The 21616-nt window shown below is 36.9% G+C and overlaps 1 protein-coding gene across 3 annotated transcripts in view; it reads right to left on the minus strand.

The window, feature by feature from the left end:
• Positions 1-21616, minus strand: part of Hem (Nck associated protein 1 Hem) — a 46300-nt gene that overhangs the window by 12972 nt on the left and 11712 nt on the right. For all 3 annotated transcript variants that reach the window (XM_071582550.1, XM_071582549.1, XM_071582548.1), the window contains exons 9-19: positions 19765-19927; positions 16331-16504; positions 13552-13756; positions 12602-12734; positions 9758-9877; positions 7623-7759; positions 5870-6117; positions 4602-4704; positions 1342-1570; positions 1151-1244; positions 606-766 (exon numbers count right to left, since the gene is read on the minus strand). In XM_071582550.1, the coding sequence (XP_071438651.1) occupies positions 606-766; positions 1151-1244; positions 1342-1570; positions 4602-4704; positions 5870-6117; positions 7623-7759; positions 9758-9877; positions 12602-12734; positions 13552-13756; positions 16331-16504; positions 19765-19927 (1767 nt within the window). The remainder of the gene's footprint in view (positions 1-605; positions 767-1150; positions 1245-1341; positions 1571-4601; positions 4705-5869; positions 6118-7622; positions 7760-9757; positions 9878-12601; positions 12735-13551; positions 13757-16330; positions 16505-19764; positions 19928-21616) is intronic.

Below are 21616 nucleotides of genomic sequence, written 5' to 3' on the forward strand. Positions count from 1 at the left end.
ATTTTACTCTTTTTATGAGATGTTTATTTTACAAATTCATTTGAATAAATGAAACTGGTTTAATCTTAATGGGCACCCTCTGACCCAGCGTCCTTTATAAAGGCAAAACCAGAAGCATTTATCAAATAAATACCATAGAAAAAAAACCACATCTGCTACTTCCTTGAATACATATCACTTCCAGATAGTCATGCCTGAAATTACTAAGTTTGTAATTGCTTACTAGCCTAGCAAATAATCAACTATTACACTAACACCAATCAACTTTACTTTATCAAACAATGGCGAAAGTCTTCAGATCTTTCCTCAAATATTAAAGCTACATTTCTGCCATTCTGATAAAGTATTTATGTTCGTTTCATACCAAAATATAAAGTCAATATTCATTGAACTTACACCATGACGGTATATTTCACTCTATCTGTTAAATTCCAAATACTCTATAGATAAGCCCTGGTGCCAATAAATCACCATTTACCAGTCCTTCTTTAATGCCATTTGAACACAATTAATTTATCTGGTTGATGAGAATGTTGTCACTTGTGTTAATGATAAAAGAAAGTTAATAGTTTGGTATAAAAAGCTACTGAACTTGAGAAACTCACCATTGGATCCAAATTAGGCAACTGATGGCGAAAGTCAAGGATAGAGCTCAAAAGGAAAGGGATCCTCTCTTCTAAAACATCAACCAATGCATCTTGAGAGAGATGGCGGAAGCAGAGGATAACACCCACAATGGTCATGCGCTGCAGCACATTGTCGACATCTGTGAAGGGAAGGCATTTCAGACGGAAGGATTACTGCAGTTTCTCCCATTTACCAAATGCTTTCACTGTTTTACTCTGGACATATAACACAACATACCTTAAACTAAAAAAAGCTAAAACATCAATGCCAACAAGCACTAGCAACTAATTAAGCAAAGCCTATGATGTACTCTTGAAGAATGAGACCTGGCTGATTCATCAAAAGAAGTTTTTTTTATGTGAAACCTTTCTATTTGAATGTTAACAATTTAAAAATGTTCAAAACAATTTTTGAAACAGACGTGCATCTGAAAAATATGGGGAAGTTTCTAAAAATGATGAATTTCAACCACACAACTATAAGTCCTAATTATTTTAACTCCTAAGATGAATAAAAAACTCACTTTGTAATTTCTTGAACTGCTCTTTCATTATGTCCGGCTTATCAAAATTAGTCCTCAATGCAACCAGAACATCTTTGTTTCCAGCAACCAATTTCTAGAAAAGATGACAGGTACATCAGCCGTGAATGAATATCCTTAAAGTATGCATCACAATGAAGCTCGTTCAATTTCAGCGAGGAAAAAAATTTCACCTTCAATTCCTGAACTTGACTTGCAATATGCCACATAAGGGTTTCATTCAACAACTTCATTCCGTAAGGTCCAATAAGTTCTGCCAACGCTCGCAACTCATTTATGTCCGAGAATTCTTCAGCGTTGAAAGGTATGGCTCCCTCTGCAGTTAGACTGACAAATGCTCTTTGGTTATTAGAAAAGCAAATATTTCCAGCACTTACTCTTCGCAGCAGCACTTCCGAATACCTATAAATTTCAGAAAAATTTGCTCAAAATTTCACCCAACAGACATTTTTACACCATGATTATTTGATGTTTTTTTTTGGAAAAAGGACAAGGAATGGGAAAAGAATTTGACACATCGATTGAATTGCAAATAATTGTGTGATGCTGACATGTTGGGGAGGAGAGTCATTAATACCGGATGAGAGAAAGCACTGAACGGTAATGTGAGATTATTGATTTTTCCCATTGTCTGACTCATTACATCATAGGATTTACCTTAGACTAAAAATACGTACGCAGACATGAGTTATCATCACATGCACTGAAGGAGTGTACTGTTATGAAGAACATTCATCGAGAATCTTTTACCCCAAAGGAAATATTCACTGGTGTTGGAATAAAAGTAATGTAATCCATGCATGGGATGTGCAACTGATGCTGAAAACCATTTTGAAACAAAATAATTTAATGTAGTGAGAATATTTTACAGTAATTTTCAACTAAATGATATCAATGTGCCGTGCAATACCAAAAGATATAATGGATATTCTTTCCATTATAGAAAATTATGTGCAGAAGGCAATACTCTTCTTCTTAAAACTTAATTCCTTAGATTGGTGGCGTTACATGAGACTCTGGCTTCCTTTCTTCCTACATCCCTATTCTCCAGGTTGCACGCCCATAGAAGGCGATCCTCCATGCAAATGTTCTCAGGAATCTCTTCCTTGCACACAAGCTGATTCTGTTTGCAGCCAAGCGGTATTTAATATTATTAATGCTCTCTTTGCTTGGCTTAATCCACTTCTCCTTTCTTGCTTATCCAATCTTTAATGAGTCGACTTCCCAGATGAGTAAATTCCTGAACAACATCAAATGTTTGTTCACTCTTTTTCACTTCCACTCAAGTGTTTACTCAATTGACACGCAGTTTAGTTTTAGCATTATTGATCTTATATTCCTACCCCATAATGTCCTCCGTCATTTTCCCGATCAAGATCCTCCTCACTTTCTGCTCTGCAAATCGAGTATTTACTTCATTACCTTGGACTGTAATCCCCACATGTTCTCTCATCTCATTTGAAGGAGGGTGTGGTTGGCTTGGCAATGAAAGGGTTGAGAGGTGAGAGGTAAAGGTTACCCCTTGATGGTGGTGGAGAGGGAAGGTTGCTAGTGGTGCTGCTTTAGTTAGGGAAGCTCAAAAGCCTGCTGCACAAATATATTTGTTATCTCTAAAGCTCTTACCTCAGTGATGCCAACTGATTCAGGGAGGGCTTCAATTCTTACTACAGTGAAGGAGTCAACAGAAGGATATTGGTGAGAAGTGGTGTTTTTAGGAATGGGATGATTGAAATATGCAGCACAAATTGCGGAATAATGAGGATTCTTAATACAAATGGAAAAAGGGTGGCGTAAAAATTGGTCTCTTTAAAAAAGGGGAGGCAGAGCTTACATTCTGCAAAAGCACTGCATTAGTAATCTCTGTTACCCTCTTAAGTGGCTGAACACACCACTACCCTTTTTCTAATCAAAGGAATAATCTTCCCCCACATTTATGCACATATCCACGCACAGGTTCCCTTGACTACCATGGTTTTCTCTTCCTTGGCACTTCTTTTGCCCTTGTTCATACTCAGCCAATATTTTCAGTAATAAACTCTGGATATTTTCCCTTACATTCACACAGTTTTCCCCAATCAAATGTCAAGTGAAGTCATTCTTCCCAGATATTGCATGACATTTGCACGTATTCTCACTAAAATAACCATTTTTACATATTTTTTCAACTCAAGTTGCTCAGTTAAATATTAATTAATTATAATTTGTATAATTAAATACAATAGAAAAAGTAATGAGGAAAGAGTTCAGCAGTGTATTTATACTTTTCCTTGGATAGTTGAACACATTAAATAAATCTTTGGCTGAATGAGAAGAGGTATACAATTTGGTTACACACCACACCCACAAGGCTTGCATAAAAAGTATCAGTGGCAATTTTTTTCTGATGTGTGCACAAAGTGCTGAAATCAGACTGTCAGTTCCATGTGCGCATGATCACAGATTGTATTGTCATTGATGACAGCATACACCATTATCACCAAAAATTTGGTATTGCAAAAGATCTGTGCTGCACTCATTGCGAAGGCCTGGAGTGCTTGAGGCTCCAAGGTAACCGACTAGCTGATGAAAAGTGGAATTGCAACGATTCCTCAACCCCCTTACTGCCCTCACTTGACACCAGCAGACTATTTCCAATTCCCAAAAGTGCAATCCTCCTTCAAAGGACACCACCAAAGGACCTTAAGAGCTGTCAAAGAAGCTTGCACATGTACCATTAAGGACCTTCACGGTTCCGCCTACCAGGAAGCCTTTGAACCGTGGAAAAGCCACTGGCAAATGTGCGTTGATGCTCAAGGATCAAAGTCATAGGATGCATAGTCAGCTTAAAATATTCTAATTCAATTCTTATGGTATTACAAAGAGATTTAAAGTAAAATACAATCACCTCTTTATAGGATACATATCTAATTCTAATTGGATTATACTGAACAGCTATTTCTCAGGCTTTCCTTTCCAAAAAAGGAAATTACCTTTTCAACTGACTAGGTCAGTGGCAAGTTAAGCCATGAGAAAAGATCTATAAAAACAGCCCATGAAAGAAGAAACTCTTAAGGTCATGTCTCATTAAATTCAGTAATTAGTCAATGTGTACATTGCCACTGTAGCAACATCCTCTCTCAGTTATTGAGCTGTTTAACTGTTGGTTTTGAACTTGACTAGTGGCCATAAAACTGAGTTTTGGCCTTAACCAAAGGTTAAAGTTAACCTTCAGTTTTAGTGAAACAAGTGATTTATCCTGCAACTGACCCTCATTCTTTATGGACACACACAGACAGTGGTACACCAAATGAAGCTTAAGGTCACACACAAACTTCGATGACTGGCAAGTTATTTTCATTGCCAGTCAAATAAAACCTGGGGCACATGAACATTAATGCAACTATGGCCGAAACTGAAAAGAAATATATAAACAATAAGATAATAATGCTCTCACCATTGATTGTAAAGCATCGCAACAGTTTTTTCCCCATGGCTGTCCATTTGCTGTGTTTGCTGAAGTAACGCATTGTTGAACACTCTGGTGATATCAATGTGAACTGTAATTGAAAAAAAAATGCACCAAGCTGTAAAGAGATAACTTCTCTACATTTTGCAACCAAGCACCAGCATAGCGGAACAATACTTAGTGCAGCAAGTTTCCATTCTAGTCTCCCATGACCGTGCCAAAACATATTAACCCCCAAAAACTCATCCTTCCTTGAATTTACTCAGTTACTGAATTTATTGTTTTAACTTAGTCATTTCCAGAAAACTATCCCTTCTCATTTGATGACAGTGAATATGTACATCAGCGCACCAATCAACGATTTTGAATAAGTTTCACATCATTAGTATTTTGATATCCACATTGATTCAAACATATTTGCATTTTTCAGGTAAATTTTTAGGATATTTACCAAGGGGGATCGGGATAATGCGATGGCTACCCACCAAGAGAGCCCGGATTCGAGTCCTAGAGATGGCAGATCTTTTTCCGGGCCGGGCCCAGGTATCTCAATCCCTACTTGTGGTGCTTTGTGGAGAGCACTTTGAGTGAGTACGTAGTCTGTCAGAAGGGACGTTAAACGATGGACCCCTTGGTGCCTTTCATTAAGAGTGAGTGGGCTAATGCCAATGCTGGTTTTCTCTCCACCCTTCATGATTTCCCATCCATTCTTAATGGTGCAAATGACCTCAGCTGTTGGTCCCCTCCCATAAAGCTACTACCATTAAATTTAACAATAAATACTCTTGCATCAAATAATGCAAAAATGCACCTTTCATAAGAACTTTTAGAGAAAAGAAATTGTATTATTGGCATATTTCATCATAAAAGTTAAATAAATTAAAAATCCAAACCTACAACCTATCCAAATTATATTTGCAAGGAGTCTTTACTTAACAATAGGCTAACATTAAATTCATTCCATGACGTGATCCATCATGCAGCACTCTGGGTCAATTTTTAGCATATTTTTTCCCAGACTTGGTCTCTAACTGTTACATATTTTGTTAACTCTCTCCCCTTTCCCTCATCAACCCACCAAGCAGCAAGAGGCAGAGGAGCAGATGCCTCCTTCCTTTCCCTTGGCATCGCCAAGAGAAGACCAGCAATGCCAGTAGGTCAACTGCATTGAAATTCACAACAGTTCACAGCATTCATGGTTCTCCTCTGTACCACAGAATCTATGATAACAAGATCACATGAAATGCATAACATACCATAATTTTCTACAGTCTGAAGAACATTCATGTATGCACGAACACTTGCTAAGAGTTCAGATGGCTTAGCGATTTCACTAGTGTCTTGATTGTACATGACCATGCCCACCAAGGCACGCGCAAAGCGATTCTCCAGATGCTGGTGGAGGTATTCACGTGGTGCAAATGTGTACTCCCATACGTTTATTGTTGAGCAATAATTTATAGCAAAGCACAGTTCAGTCAGTGCCATATGTAATTTATCCATTCTGCAAGAGAGAGAGAAGGAAGAAAGTAGTGACAACATTAGGAAAACAGTGACAATATTTAGTATCATGGAAATAAATTTTGTTCATCGCTCATCAGTGCAAGGGATATAGCAAACTATTTTTTAATATCATCAATACTTTGGTTTGCATTTACTTGATGTATAGCCGGAGTGTCATCATTAGGCCATCAAGACAACCGAAATGCGAGTGCAAATTAAGTAAAACTCAGCCTTACTAAATCTAAGTCAAGATTTTGTATTTACCACGAAGGTCTTCAAAATATCAGTTTTATCGATTCAATCTTAGAATGATTAGAAGCTATTTAAAAAGTAAAAAAAAAACAAATTATCCTTGAATATTTGGCACTACACCATTCTATCATTAGAATACACACATTCCTTGAATACAATTTTACCCGGACACTTGGGATCTGATGTAGACGCAGATCACAATCTAGTGCTCAAGAAGTGTACTTTCATACTCCAGATAACAAAACAGGAAAGACAGTAAATGGAAAGGAGAAGCACTAAAAAAGATGGACTGAGGAAAATTTTATGAGTGAAGACGGAGATAGCTCACATATAAAAGATAGGAACATCTCTAATAAGGGAACTCTAAAGTCACAAAATATTAGCAGCAGAAATGAAAGCTAAACCAACGAACTGAAGAACTTGGTAATTATTCAGGTGTACATGCTACCAAGCCATTGTACGGACAAAGAGGTCCACAGGGTATACTATCAATTAGAAGATATAACTGCATATGTTCCTGAAAGGAAGCATTCAATAATGACATAGGGGACTATAGTTTAGGAAGAAGGTACGACCACGGGGAGAATGCCATAGAGTTATGCAGCAAACAGGCCTTAATCATAACAAAAACTTGGTTTAAACACCACAACAGGTATAGATATACATTTAAAATGCCTTGGGATTTAGGAAGATTATAAGACTATATTACAGTTAGGGAACAGCTTGATTAATTCGCACAATTTCCCGGGATCAGACTCCGACCATTTCATACAAGATTACAGGTTCCCACAATGATAAAGACTGTGGTGTACCAAAAGTGGGTAGTAATTCAATATTGTCCCGTCTCCTTGAATTACTTTTTCCACTAAATGTTTCACTAAAAAAATGCCACGATGTAAAATTAATAAAGAACACACACGATTAATTCAAATAAACTGCAGGAGATGCTGCGACAGTAACTTTTAACGGAATCTTCTGCTAATGTGCATTGCAATGCAAAAATTTCCAGGTTTAAAAGTTATTCGCCTTGACTAGGAATGTCCCAAAGATTAAAAAAACCAAAGTCCAATCATACCCCAGGGCCAAGCATCCACTGGGCATTATCCCTTCTGAAAAAATTATCACAACACACAGCCACAACACGCTCCACCATCAAAGGGTATACGTGAGAGTGTGTACTGAAGCACTGGAATGCATGTAGAAGGAAATACTTATCATTTACAAAATTGATAGCAAGTAATAAATTATTCTTACGTTGTCAAATCTTCACGGGTCTTCCGAAAGCTTTCAACTCCTGGCCTCGCAATCTCTGGTGAGCTCTTCTTGTTTTTGTCTTTCTTCTTCCGATTGACAACTTGTGAAATTAGAATGGCACAGTGCTTTGGGAGGAGCTAAAAGTAAATTTAAAATTGTCATTAATACGGGGAGGATGTAAGAGCGGCATTTGTTTCAACTGAAGCAAAACTAACTGGTTAATTCTCTCATCACAAATCTTTCTCAAATTGCAATCCTGTTCTCTTCACATTCCCAACAAACTTTGTGTTTGTCCTTTTACTTTTTAATTACCACATTCCAAATAACTAAACCCTTGAGAATTAAACTAAAATTAATACTGCATTTGGGTTAATTTAACTGGTGCACATTGAAATGTGGTGATTGACCATGAAAGGTTATGGGGGAGATAGTTTTGAGAGGGGACATGTTGAAAAGGGGATTGCACAGCGCAAGTGACCCCATATTAGGAAGAAATAAGATGATATCAGGATTGATTTTCTTAAGGAACTGCAAGATCCCTTACTTCTTTCCAAAATATTATGCACAATTGTGATATAGAGGTATATGTGGTGACACTTACGGATGTCCACCAAGCCACATCATTCTTTCTTCTAATTCCTTTAGTGACCTTTTTATAACAAACTAATTAAGTGGCTTCAAGGGTTAAGGGCTCCCTATGTGCATCTTATATACACTCACACACATACACACACAAGCATACACAAACACACAGACACAAGCATGTACTGCAAATCCTCATATAATCCGCATATGTTATTAGCTATGTCATCAATGATATATACCACTTATTTTATCTATTTACATGCATTAAGTCAATCAATTAGGTTATCATCAAATTAAGCTAATTTAAAATTTAATCAATTAGACTAATTTTCCATCAGCAGTGTTCAGTCAATGCTAAGTCAACTCTATTCTCAGCCGTGTTTCAAATATACCACCCACAAAGAAATATGCAATACTTAAGTGTAATACTTGCTCAGTTACGGTTTATGGTATTCCATATGACAACAAGGCAGGTTAATGGCAATGAATAAGCAGTGAGTGTGTTTGTTCTCATGGTCATTTTGCTCTAAATTTATTATTAACAATCTCCTGAAATAATGAGTAAAATTAATGCATAACACTAAAAACCATACAAAGATTATTCCTAAATGAATTTCTAGCAAGAGGTGACTATTTTCTCAAAATTTGAAAGCTAGGTGCTGATGACACAGTCAGTAAATGAATTATATCCAACCCAAAGTGTGTTAAAATTATGAATACAAGTTGATACAATATGATTAAAGAATCAATGCGAGGGAATAATATTTTTTTTTCACTGCCCTAGGAAAATATTTAATTAATGCAATACAAGTACATAATTCTAGATTTTCTACATTCCATCATTGGAATATAATGATGTGCTGTGGAGATGCGCAGAAAGAAGACGGAATGGTTTAAAAAATGATAATTACACAAATGGAGGTTAATTTTTGGAGGGTATGCAAGTCTTCTCAAAACCTGGATCTTAAATTTTTTTAGAACTTGTTAAACATCACTTTGCTTAAGTCTGAATCTGGATTGAAAGCTTAGAGAAATGAAATTGTGCACTATTAAATTGTAACCCACACGACACATATGAGCAAAGTCAAAATAGCCCCAAGACAAGTACAATTAAGACTAGTGTAGACCATTAAACACTCCATTCATTCGCTGTAACAAATGAAAGAGTAACATCACTAAATTTATATTCCTGTGTGTTTTGTAAACATTTGTAATGAGCATTTTGCAGCAAATACACAGAAGCCCTGCACGTGTCCTACGCATTCTGATTCAGCATACTGCACTGATTACATTAATTTGATGAAAGAAGAGCCAATGAAGAGGGGTCAAACTAATGCAATTTCTACCTAAACTGTTTGATTTACATTGTATATGCCCCTCCCTGTCTTACTTCCATTAGAGTAAGAATATCACGATGAGTCACAGAGGGATTTTAAATGACAAAGGAACCATTTGATTGATTCCAAACCTACATGAAAAACCATTTACCAGGAAAATCTACCATGATCCTAGTGCATCAGTAGCAGCGGATAACCAACCTATTTACCTACCTTATCACTCATTGTACACTGCTCATCACATATTGTTGTGATAATATTCTTTGCTTCTTTTGCCATCTCATCCAGAAACATATTCACCACAGATAAACTCCTCTCCCTGATGTGATGTCGCTAAAATGAAAGACAACCAATTAATATGAAAGCAGACCGGGCTATATAGACCAAAATACAAATGAGCTCATCAGCAACATAAACTTTCTAACCAATAGCCTTAGGTTACAAAGCATTACACATATTAGATTATTAAAATTTAAAGGTGATAAGACGTCAGTCTTTTCTAATCAGGTACAAATTACTGCCAATCAAGCTACTGGCATTTCTCACTAGATCGTTGAATTTTGTTTAGTTATTGTAAATAAATATGAACTGAAGTTTCTTTAACATTTTTTTTTCGTTTTTGCTAGTTCTGATCTTGTTTCCTCTTCAACAATTTCACATATTTTATGACAGATTCTCGTATCTCATTATGAAACAAATATTAAGCAAGAGGTTGGGAATAAGAATACAACCCAAATGTTACACCATCTGTAGTGGTCACTATGAATGTTTCCACATGCTATGCACAACTCAACTCCTTGTCACAAAAGGCAAACCTTGGCAAAAAGGAAAACAATTTTAACAGAACTATTTGCAACATATTCCAGACATCAAAGATGCCTTATCTACATAGAACATCGCCAAATGAAATTACAAGAATGGACATGCACACAATGCTTTTATATCTTACCCTGTAAGCCACCACAGAAATGTGTGGCAGAGGGTATTAAGACACCGACCATCAAAACGGTTAATGGCATTTGGGAAGCTCAATTTGATGCTCATTACATTCCCTACTGTTGTATCAAATTTTGCACACGGAGGAATGATTCCTTATCTATCAATCAGTCTGGCATTCAAATTCTCCTTCTCACAACCATCCCACCATACGAAGGATTCCTCAGAGCCATCTATAAGGCATCATAATATCAAGCCTACCAGGGCACTCTCGAAGAACACGGGACCTGCAAGAGGAAGTTGGGATATGTGCCCACAAATTATCCAGGGGAACACTGAGCCCTTGTGTCTGCCTTGGTGGCATTCTCTTCTCCTATCTCTTTCATCACTATTGCTTGACCTATTAATGCACGTCATATGCGTGTGAAACACATAATAGTTGGCATTAGCAAATACAATATTGCTATCCACCTCCAAGGCTGATCAGGCTGAGACGTAACTGAGTGAAGTGCACTAGCATTCAGACAAATACGGCACAATGTTTTCTGCAGAAAGATATAAGTACTGACTTTCAAAATACGGCACCACCAATATTATATGAAAACTTGCGGGCAATCCCATAAGTACCCGACCCAACAAAGAAAACACAAAAATTTTAGAAAAAAATGTATTCATTTTTCAACATAATCTCCTCTCAGCTCTATACACTTTTCCCAGCGATGTTCAATAACTTCGATATCCTTTTTATAATAATAACTGTCTTGCTCCTAAAAAAAGCCATTAACTGCCGACATCACTTCTTCACGGTTGGAGAATCTTTGACCATCGAGCCATTTTTTCAAGTTTGCGAACAGAAAACCATCCAAGGGGGCTAAATCTGGCGATGCATGAGGTTGCAATTCAAACTTTAATTCGTGAATGTTGGCCATTGCAATAATGGATTTCTGAGCTGGTGCATTGTCTTGATGAAACAACACTTTCTTCTTAGCCAAATGCGGCCACTTTTGCTTGATTTCTTCGCTAAAACGTTGCAATAATTTTGCATAATACTTGCCGTTGATAGTCTTTCCTTCTCCAAGATAGTACATGAAAATTATCCCAAGCGCATCGCAAAAAACCAACATAGATTTCAGGGGGTTACTCAGATTATTATTGCCTCTATCCAGTTTTGTGAGTTATTTATTAAATTACCCTCGTACTAAAATTAGATTTACAAAATTTTTCCAAATTTCTGGGAGGCTAATGCTATTCAGTTAGGTACATTATTATGCCGCAAAAATATGCATTAATGTAAGCTAAGAGCTAGAGAGGGAAAATGCAAAAATAAGGAAAAGCATGACTAATTCTCCCAATGAAGAACTAAGTACTGTGTTGCCCGAGGGGTTTCGAAAAACGCAGTCTTAAATGGAGTGAAGAAAACTCACCAATAGGATTGCCAATCTTGCAGGGAAAAGGAATAAAAAAGAAATAAGCACTATCTTCTATTCTTACTTTGTATTAATGTTTTCCACTTTGCAGGAAGATTAACTTTAAAAAAATATGTATTTTTGTAGATAATAACTGTGAGTAAAAAGCGATTTAATAATAATAAACTACCACTTGGTCATAAAAGTTTAGACCCTGCCAAGTTTGGAGATTACTTCTTTCAATGCACAAAAACTACATCCCCGGCAAATGTTAAACGGGCACTCCATTGCATATAATGGCCTTCCTGAACAAATGGCACGCCACAGGGACCCAAGTCAATGGGTAGAACATTCATGACTGCAGCAAGACAACATCAATGAAATGTTGTTGCATACGGATGTCGTGCTATTCTGTTACCTCAGAGAAAAGACACTTTTTCAATTATCTTCTTTACAAGCATTCCACTAGAGTAAAAAGATATCTATTACTTTTCACTATGCCCATACATACTCATTAATTATATGCTATGTATACAATGTGAGCACTTACACCCAGTTGACACCTTCACCAATTGAACCTTTGTAATTAGTTAAACGCGTGTTTGCAAACTGAAAAGAGATCACAAACCCAAGTTCTTTAAAATGAACAACATTTATCAATATTGCGAATCTGAAATGCTGCCTTCAGTAAATGAATACTAAAAAATTCCCTTACCTCTTCAGGACATAGCTCATGCGTACAACTTTGGAAATGCCCACATATCAATGGGAATGCTACGATATAGCGATTCTGGGCAGGAAACTCCAAGCACATGTGAAACTGGTCCTCAAATATTTTGCTGTAGAAACTGAAAAAGGAAGTACAAAACACCATTCTAGAAGACTAAAATACAGATACTGATTTAGTGGGAAATATAAATTTATAATTAATCTTCCCAAAGAGTTTGACAAACAATTTCACATTACTGCTTCTCAGTTGAAAATGGCAAATGCGAAATTTTGTCATTAGAAGAGAAGAACATTATTTCAAATAGCTGAGTCTTCCATAGGCTTTGAACATCATTCAAATTTAAGAATATGATAAAATGATGTGCATGCAATCGATGGACGTGAGAAGATTCTGACACATAGGTTGTCACATCTGTATTTTCTCATTACAGGAATTCTATTAAAAGAAGATGCCCAAGATGCTGCAGCACGACTAAGATTTTAGAGACACATCAAATACACCTAAATGACAACACTAATTCAAGAAGGGTGCCCAGAGAGGCTTTCCTGGGAATCAAACTACTTGTAAACATATTAATGGTAATACTGGGGAGATATATAATGTGGACAAGACATTTTTCTTAACACCATTAGATCCTCAAATTGTTAAGGAATACAACTGGAGCATGACAAACAAGAGATTTTTCTTGTCACCACACGAGACTATATTCTTCCGGTCATTGAAAAATTATGCAAGGCCACAATACACATGTTTTATTGATTGATTGACTCATTGTTCCTGTATTTCCCACAAAGATGTTTAACAGCCATTATATAAGCAAACACTTAAAAGCTAGTCAAATTTTATGAATACCACTCCATCAAAACTAATTTCAAGAGGATTCAACACAACAATATTAGTCATTCTGAGACTGGATTCTAAATAATTCAACTCACCAAAATATGGACAAATCTGATGTTTCAACCAACATTTCATCGAGGTAGTCAACCATTTTGGTGTGAAATTTTATTGTGTCCATAGTGATTGCTAAATCTTTATGATCAGCCAATACCAATTGTGACTTACTTACAGATGTATATGCCTGTAGCCTAAACCAGTCTATTCTTATGGCAATAAGATCAAATATTTCATTATCTTCAACTGAAATGAAAAAAAAACAATTTAATTTTACATGAAATCTTTCAACAGACTAGGATATACAACTTAGCATTTCATCCTATGTAAAATTCATTGATAACATAATTAACACAGTCATGTGAAATTATGGCCATCTAAATTGTCTGGAAGTTTTTGGGTTTTTCAAGACTTATTTGCACACTAATTTAAAAAATGGCATCCAATTTAACTCATCATGTAAGAATTTCTCAAATCAATTTTACGACAAAAATATCCTGCATGAATTATGCAAAAAAATAAATGAAATTACTCATTTCATTACTAATAATTTTCAATACTCTACCAATGGAAAGGGTAAACAATTGCAATACTTATCTACATTTACCCATTCCCTGTTATGCCTTCTCCCTTTTCTCTCGACAGTTCTTTTGCACTATTTCTTTTGAATTAAGCTTCTGAATCATCTCCTTGCAGCAGACAATAGTTGTCTCCCATGATATGGGCGTCCTATTAGTCATGGGCCAGTTGCTCCAGCTGCTTGGCTCTTTTTATTTGGAACCTTTCTTTTCACTACTCACTGAATGCCCCTTGTTCACAGGAAAAACTCTTCATTGGCAACCATAAAATGAACATTACAGTCTGTGAACAACTCAAGTATTTATACTCTATAGTTTTCCACCCCTTTTTCATAGATGGCATGCTTAATATCCTCCTTATGTCTTCACAACTTTCTTGAAGGCATTTCAGGCCCATTAAATTTTTCTTAGTTTTTCATTTTATTGTTCTTACATGAGTTTCCGAACATCTCGGCTAACATGAAACATCAGTTCCTTCTGCCAACTCACCCTGGAGCTTTGCAACAGGCATCTCACCTTGTTTTCTCAAGTCAATACAGTGGAACCTCACTTAACGAGAACCTCGCGTTGCGAGTGAGCAAACATCTAAGTCCCAAAAATGACTCAATAATGAGTGACTTATTGTATAATGAATGACAAGGAGAGGGGGAATTCCCGACATGATTGCGAGCCTGCTACTTCAGTTTGTCTATGGCACTCATTCCGCTAGTATCTTAGCATCCCTAGTGATCGCACATTCCAAAACTTGCGATCAGACTGATTATTAATGATTCTTTTGTGCAAAGTGTAACAATAATTTGTGCATAGTTTTATAAACGACCCCAAAGAAAAATACGTAAGCAAAAGTCACAAAAGAATAAAAATGAAATAGAAATGGAAGTAAAGTCATTGGAAATCAGGAACAAGGTGTGAGTGTGGATGATCAAGTATGCACACCAACAAATCGGTTGACACCAAAGAATTGCATTTTCTTCAAGAACAAGGACAAAATTAAGGAGATAGACGCTTCAAAGAGAGTGACAAGAATATCTACACGATGTATGTCCACATCCTCAACGATGTTAAAAGATTGCTTCTCATATGGATGAAGGAAAAGAAATTGCAATGCAACACTATTAGCGAGAACATCATTTGTAATAAGGGGAAAGTGATTTTTGCAGACCTCATTAGAAGATGCCAAGATCACCAACAGCTGAAGAAGTATTTAAGGGTAGATATGCATGGCATGAGAAGTTTACGAGAAGAACCGATATCCAAGGCATTGTGAGGCATGATAAATCAGGAAGCACTGAGTCAAAGGCAACAGAGAACTTCAGCAGTGACTTCAAGAAGCTCTTGGATTCCGAGAGCAAACGGCTCAAGAAGGTGTTTAATTGTTAAGGGGCAGGTGTCTTCTGGAATAAGATGCCAAAGTGAATCTATATTTCTACATGTAACAGCAGATGAGAATGCATTCCTCGGTCATAAGCCAATGATAGACCACCTCACGCCACTACTTTGCACAAATACAAACAGCAAATCAGAAATTGAAGCCCTGCTTGTTTACTGTGTTGTGTGCTGGCAAAAAGGCAAAAACAAATGCCTCTAGACAGTTTTCTATTAATGGGGAATTAGGTAGTATCATAACTGATTAACAATTTTTTTCAATTCTTTTTCACTTTCACAAAACGAGTCAGCATTCCTGGTTGCATAATTTCAGAAGAAACAAAGTAACTGGGAATCGAACCGGAAGATAGAAGAAAAGGTGAACATGATTTAGAATCCTAAAAAAATGTATAAATAATTTTCTTTGCATACACCTTGCACCTAATTTATTTTTTTTTGCATAGAATGCATTATCGAATTTTACATTTATGAATTTATGAATTAGTGAATATTCTTCCAAGTTTATTTGTGACCCAAATATTTCTAATTCCAAAGTTGAATTTTTTCCACCTCTGAGACACAAGATATAACAGCAGGTATTGTATAACATTATCTGCTTATGGATATGCTGTGAAAATTTTCATGAATTTTTTACGAAAAATTTAAGCAGGGCAGAGAAAGCTTATGTAACTCTGTCTTCGAAACTGGGGATTGAGTTTATTAAACTTAAATGATCCTTGTTCTATGACGTTTAAACTTAAATTAATACAAATTAATTCAATGTAAACATATTCATTTATTAATTTTAGCACATATAACCCAGATAACAACATATATAATAACTAAACAAAATGACAAATCAAAACTATTCTCTTACCTTGTTTGACATAAATGTTGGAAATATAATTGCACACAGAGGAGAGAATAATATGCTCATCATCGGGACAGGATAGTAAACCCTGAATTATGTGACTCAAAGATACAGCATCATATCCTGATAAATACTGAACATAATACCGCTGCATAACTTGGTTATACTTGCGCACCAAAACTGAAAAAGAGATAAAAGAGTAGAGATAGATAAAATGCTCTATCAAAGGCCAACAAAGTAATCACTATCCAGAAAGAGCAGTAAATACCCACAGATCATCAACAGTAATAGTACTCTAGATTAGGAAACCAAGGGGGAGGGAGAAGTTCTGAGCACCATTACTGGTGACACCCATAAGCATTACCATGAGAGCATCACCGCTGAGGTCCAACTCATACTAATTCTCAATGGATTCTCTGCACAGAGAATCCCGTGATCATAAATTTATCATAAATCTAACATGATTTTTAACAATGTGATAGTCAACTGGTCACTGATCAAGTAGGTTAACTCACCCTCTGTTTATTATTTTTAAATAATTTTAGAAAATGTACATTATCCTCAAAAGGTATTGCAAGCATTGGCATTTATAGAAAGAGATGCATCAGATATTTGAATCATGAGGTTGGCAATGAATAGGCATATTGGACATTCGGAAGGTAGGAGGGGGTATGCGGAATGAAAGAATGGTTTATTGTACTGTCAGATGTTAGGTTGTTTTGTTAGGATAGGCAAGGAAATGTATCATTGTACTATTCTATAGCCTGATTCCATCACATACCTATCTTTACAAGTACAATACCAATAAAAAATCAGCACTACCATGGCCACCCCACTAGGATCTGATGCCTTCGCAGCCACATCACTGAGGAACTGACATTGCACAGAAGATATATGGTCCAGCACCTACCCTTAGACCAATATGGTAAGGGTGACCCTGCCAGTGGCATTTATCATTCACCCTAACTGGCACAGCTCTTAGAGATCATCAGAGTGCACAATCCCTTCCCCAATCCCCACCCCATCTAGGTTATAGTCCATAGAGAGGGGGGATTATTAGAAAATCCAATTAAATTTAAGAGTCCTCCCCATGAACATTTACTAACTGTTGAAGAAGACGATATGGGATATCAAATTATTAGCTGATGGTTGCTAACCATCTAGAATTTGATTGTCCTCAGTTTCTACCTTGTCCCACTGAACTTCAAGTTTATTCGGGGTTTGTTTAAAGAAGAATCACCTTCGCCAAATGTGATACCTCTTATGAGAGACAATCATCCAGGGATTTCATGATAATTTTGCAAAAAACTGAATCCCGTTCAACATCAAAATAATTTTTTAGAGAAAAACTTTGACCTTAAAGTTAAGGTAGCTACTGCATCAGTAATAGCATTGATAGCATCATCATAGAGACAAACAAAACAAACCTCTGAATTTTACTAATGACAATTTCAAAATTAAAACACCTCTTTGGGGCATATTGATTATTATGTTCTTCAATCCCACGTGACTTTTAGTCAGCTTCTCCAAATCAATTTATATAAACTTCATTCCACTCCCAAGTACTGCCAAAGATATTGCAACAGTAACTTTCAACCGAATCATCCGCTAAGTGTGCATTACAATGCAACAATATCAAAGAGTAAAAATCATTTGCTGTGACTGGAATCCCGGTCAACGAAAATGATTTTTACATTCTGAAATAGTTGCATTCATTCCACTCACCAAATCTGATCTGATTTTTTACTGAAACAAAATTAACTGGATTTTTAGTCTATCTAAGGCCCTAACAGATAATCAAAGTACAATAGTAACAGTGAAAGCTCAAAAATTACACTAACTAACCAAACAGAGAAGTCAAAATATTTTTTAGAAATTTTCCAAATCATTTACTACTGAATACCTGAGGATGAAAGAGGCAGGTTTCCAGTTTATTTCATGAAACAAAGAGTATGCAGCATATTTACTAAAATCTTTGATGAGCATCAAAGTTTTCAATTGTTCCAGGCTCAACTTTGTGGAAGTTCATGTTCATTAAATGGAGAACACAATGTATATTTCCACTGTTCTTTATTTACGTACAACTAGTTTCAACGCTTAGGCGTCATCATCAGGTACAAATTAATCAAGTCGCAGTCCATTTACATACCACTCATGAGGGAGAGGGGGGGAAGGAGGGGAAAAAAGTGGGGTTGTTATCGGCGTAGATGTTTGGGGGGAAGAGGGGTGTTAAGCTTCAGGGAAGGTGACTGGTGGGTTCACAGTGGGAAGGGAGGGGGGGTTTTTGGGTCTTTCTGTGAAGGAAAGGAATACTTCCAGGATTGGGGAGAGGTAGCATCATTGACCAAATGACCTGGTTTTAAATTCTTTCTGATTTCCAGCTCTTCCCACTTGTCCATCTGGTGTACGAGTTCCTGGTTGAACTCACTCCCATGATTTTCTTCCCGTAGATGCTTGGCGAAGTGAGATTGCTTGAGGTCACAATTTCTAAAACGGCATTTATGTTCCTCCGCCTGTGTTTTTAATGATCTCCCCGTTTGGCCTTTGTGTCTAGCACAACAGTCCTTACAAGTTAACTTATAAATGCCACCTTTATTTTGTTTTGCTACTTTGTCTTTGTTAGTATACAAGATTGATTTTAAGTTACTCGAAATTTTTCCCTAGGAAAGAGGTTGGCTGTTGAAAATAGTTGTACATAAATAAAGAACAGTGGGAATATACATTATTTTCTTCATTTAATGAGCATAAGTTGCCTGATTAACACTACAGGGAATCATACTACCCTCTCCTTATGGTAGAATACGGGAACCAAGCTCACCTGAAACCTATATTATGCTGACTTGGGAACTAAGAACAAAGATACGGTTTCCAACGGCAATTTAGCTTACACTGTTAAGGTTTGCCCACCTTCACCATACTCAACCTCTCGTCTACTGCCAAAGAGCCCATTTCCTCCTGGGAACAGTCACTGCATTCTTTTGAGGAACCTTTTCCCCAAAGGAATCTGGACCCCCCCCCCCCCACCCTCTCACACGCGAGCAACAATTTGCCAGAGCTCTTCGTGAGTAAAATGCAGTCCCCAAGTATTATAAATGACACAAGCACACAAGGAAAAATTCCTGCTATCTCAATTCTGGACAGGTGCTCATCTTGGAAGCGAGGGCACCTTGTCGCATACCTCAATTACATGGCTCACATTAGCACATCTCAATGGCCTGACCAAATACTATCACAGAAAAAAGGTCCACATATGAATGCAACTACAACTGTATTCATCAAAGGCAATTTCAGGAAGAAAAAGTGATGAGATATTGGAAACTGAATCCTTCATCTTCAAACTATTTCCATTCATACCAATGTCTAAATGAGGTAGGATGACCCTCTATATCCCAAACATTACATACAAGTGCATTATAATTACGACATGCCCATTTACTTACATCTTAATTCCTCCATGTGAAACAGGAGTTCAGGAAGTTGCCGATCGACCAAATCTTCAGCTGTCTTTCCTTTGCTCTTTTGTAGGGGAGGGTTGTCATTATGTCGCAGTAGCCAGTAAACTTCATCTCTCGCAAAGCAGAGTCCAATAAATATTAGGAGTGCCTGAGACAAGATACAAATGGAAAAGGATGTTTCTTGCTTCCGTTCAACATGGCGCTTCAACACATAAAATTGAATAGATAACTAGAAATTTATCTACATGAGTGAATGCATATAAGTATGTATTTTTAATTATTATTATTATTATTTGGTAGTCTTAAGTTTAAGGTAGAGTTTCAATGGACACAGACTGTACATTCCTACATTTATGAGCTCTACTGACAAGGAAAAAACCTTAAACCTAATACCAGAATGAACTGTATTTCAATTATGCATACTTCCTTCCTACTGTCATTCTGTCCATCATGCCCTTCCTATTTCTAGTCCTTCCTCATTTCCTTAATGTCCTCCCCTCTATTACATTCTTCAACAACCCATTGCCAATCCAAACTATCTGCATCCATCTTTCCTGCCTCCTTTAGATTTCTCCCAACAGTCCCCTCTTCTCCATCACCATTATGCCTAATACTTACGCGTTAGTTTGGTTTCCTATCCATTCATTTGACCTTTTCCTTCCTTCTCCACACCAACATCCCCAAAGCCTCCAAATCTATGCCGACTACCTTGCTTCAACAAACATATTTCCAAATCATATAAAATCACACTCCATACCAAAGTTTTCGCTATCTTTTCCTTAACCTCCTGTGACTATTTTGGCCCATGACACTCCCAGAATACATTATTAGTTCTACCAACTCTAGTTTTCACTTACCTATTTGAACATTTAACTTACCAAACTTACCCTCTTACCAAAAACCTTAGAAATGGTTTTGCTTAAAATGATTCTAATGCCATATCTTTCACATGATTTTCTAATGTACTCCACCAAGACAGTAACAACTTGGTTGACCAGCAAGCTAAAGCTTGATCATCTTCAAATCTGCTTCCCCAAATTAATGAAACCATGAGAGTGTGACTGCTGGAGAATACCATGCTGCCAGACACCAGAGACTTGTGCATTTGTGGAAAATTCACCTTGAATTTCAAATATTTCTCATTGTTATGCCAACCCTTCATTATATTACCTCTTCCTTTTAAAAAAGGTTCTACTGCAGTCATAAACCCAACTAATGGCGTAGCATCCCTGGGAAGGAGACTTAAGGTGATGGGAGGAAATTTTTAAATGACCGAGGCAAGGGAGCCCAGGGAATTGTGGGTTGGGGGGTTGAATGAATAACAACAGTGAAACCCTCATACACGTATTTCTTGGAATCATATTTATTTACCGATACAGGCGTTGCAGTGACATGGAAAGTAGGTGGGATGGGAGGTAATCACTTGCTCAATAGCCAATTGAATGTTGTTCTTGGAATGCCAGACAATCTTTAGCGTCTCTAACGCATCAAGTCTTCTTCTGTTATTTTCCCAGAGGAGGATATTCAGCACAAAGTCACTTTGGAGGCTGCTATTCAGGAGATGATTGGCAAACATGGAATGCACCTTCTTTTCCTTGAAGCAATTTTTGCATACATTCACTTGAACATTGGGAAATACAATGTATACTGTATACGATCAGTTAGAGGACATAATCACGTGTGTTGCTTCAGGGAAACATTTGATAGTGATGGGGGATTGGAATGCGATGGTAGGCAAAGGAAGAGATAGTGATGAGGTGGGTTACTACAGGTTAAGTACGAGGAATGACCGCGGGGAGAAAGATCAAGTTCTGCAGGAGAAAGGGGTTAATCATCA

The sequence above is a fragment of the Hetaerina americana genome, unplaced genomic scaffold (assembly GCF_022747635.1).
Source record: "Hetaerina americana unplaced genomic scaffold, ioHetAmer1.1.p SCAF_119, whole genome shotgun sequence".
NCBI lineage: Eukaryota > Metazoa > Arthropoda > Insecta > Odonata > Calopterygidae > Hetaerina > Hetaerina americana.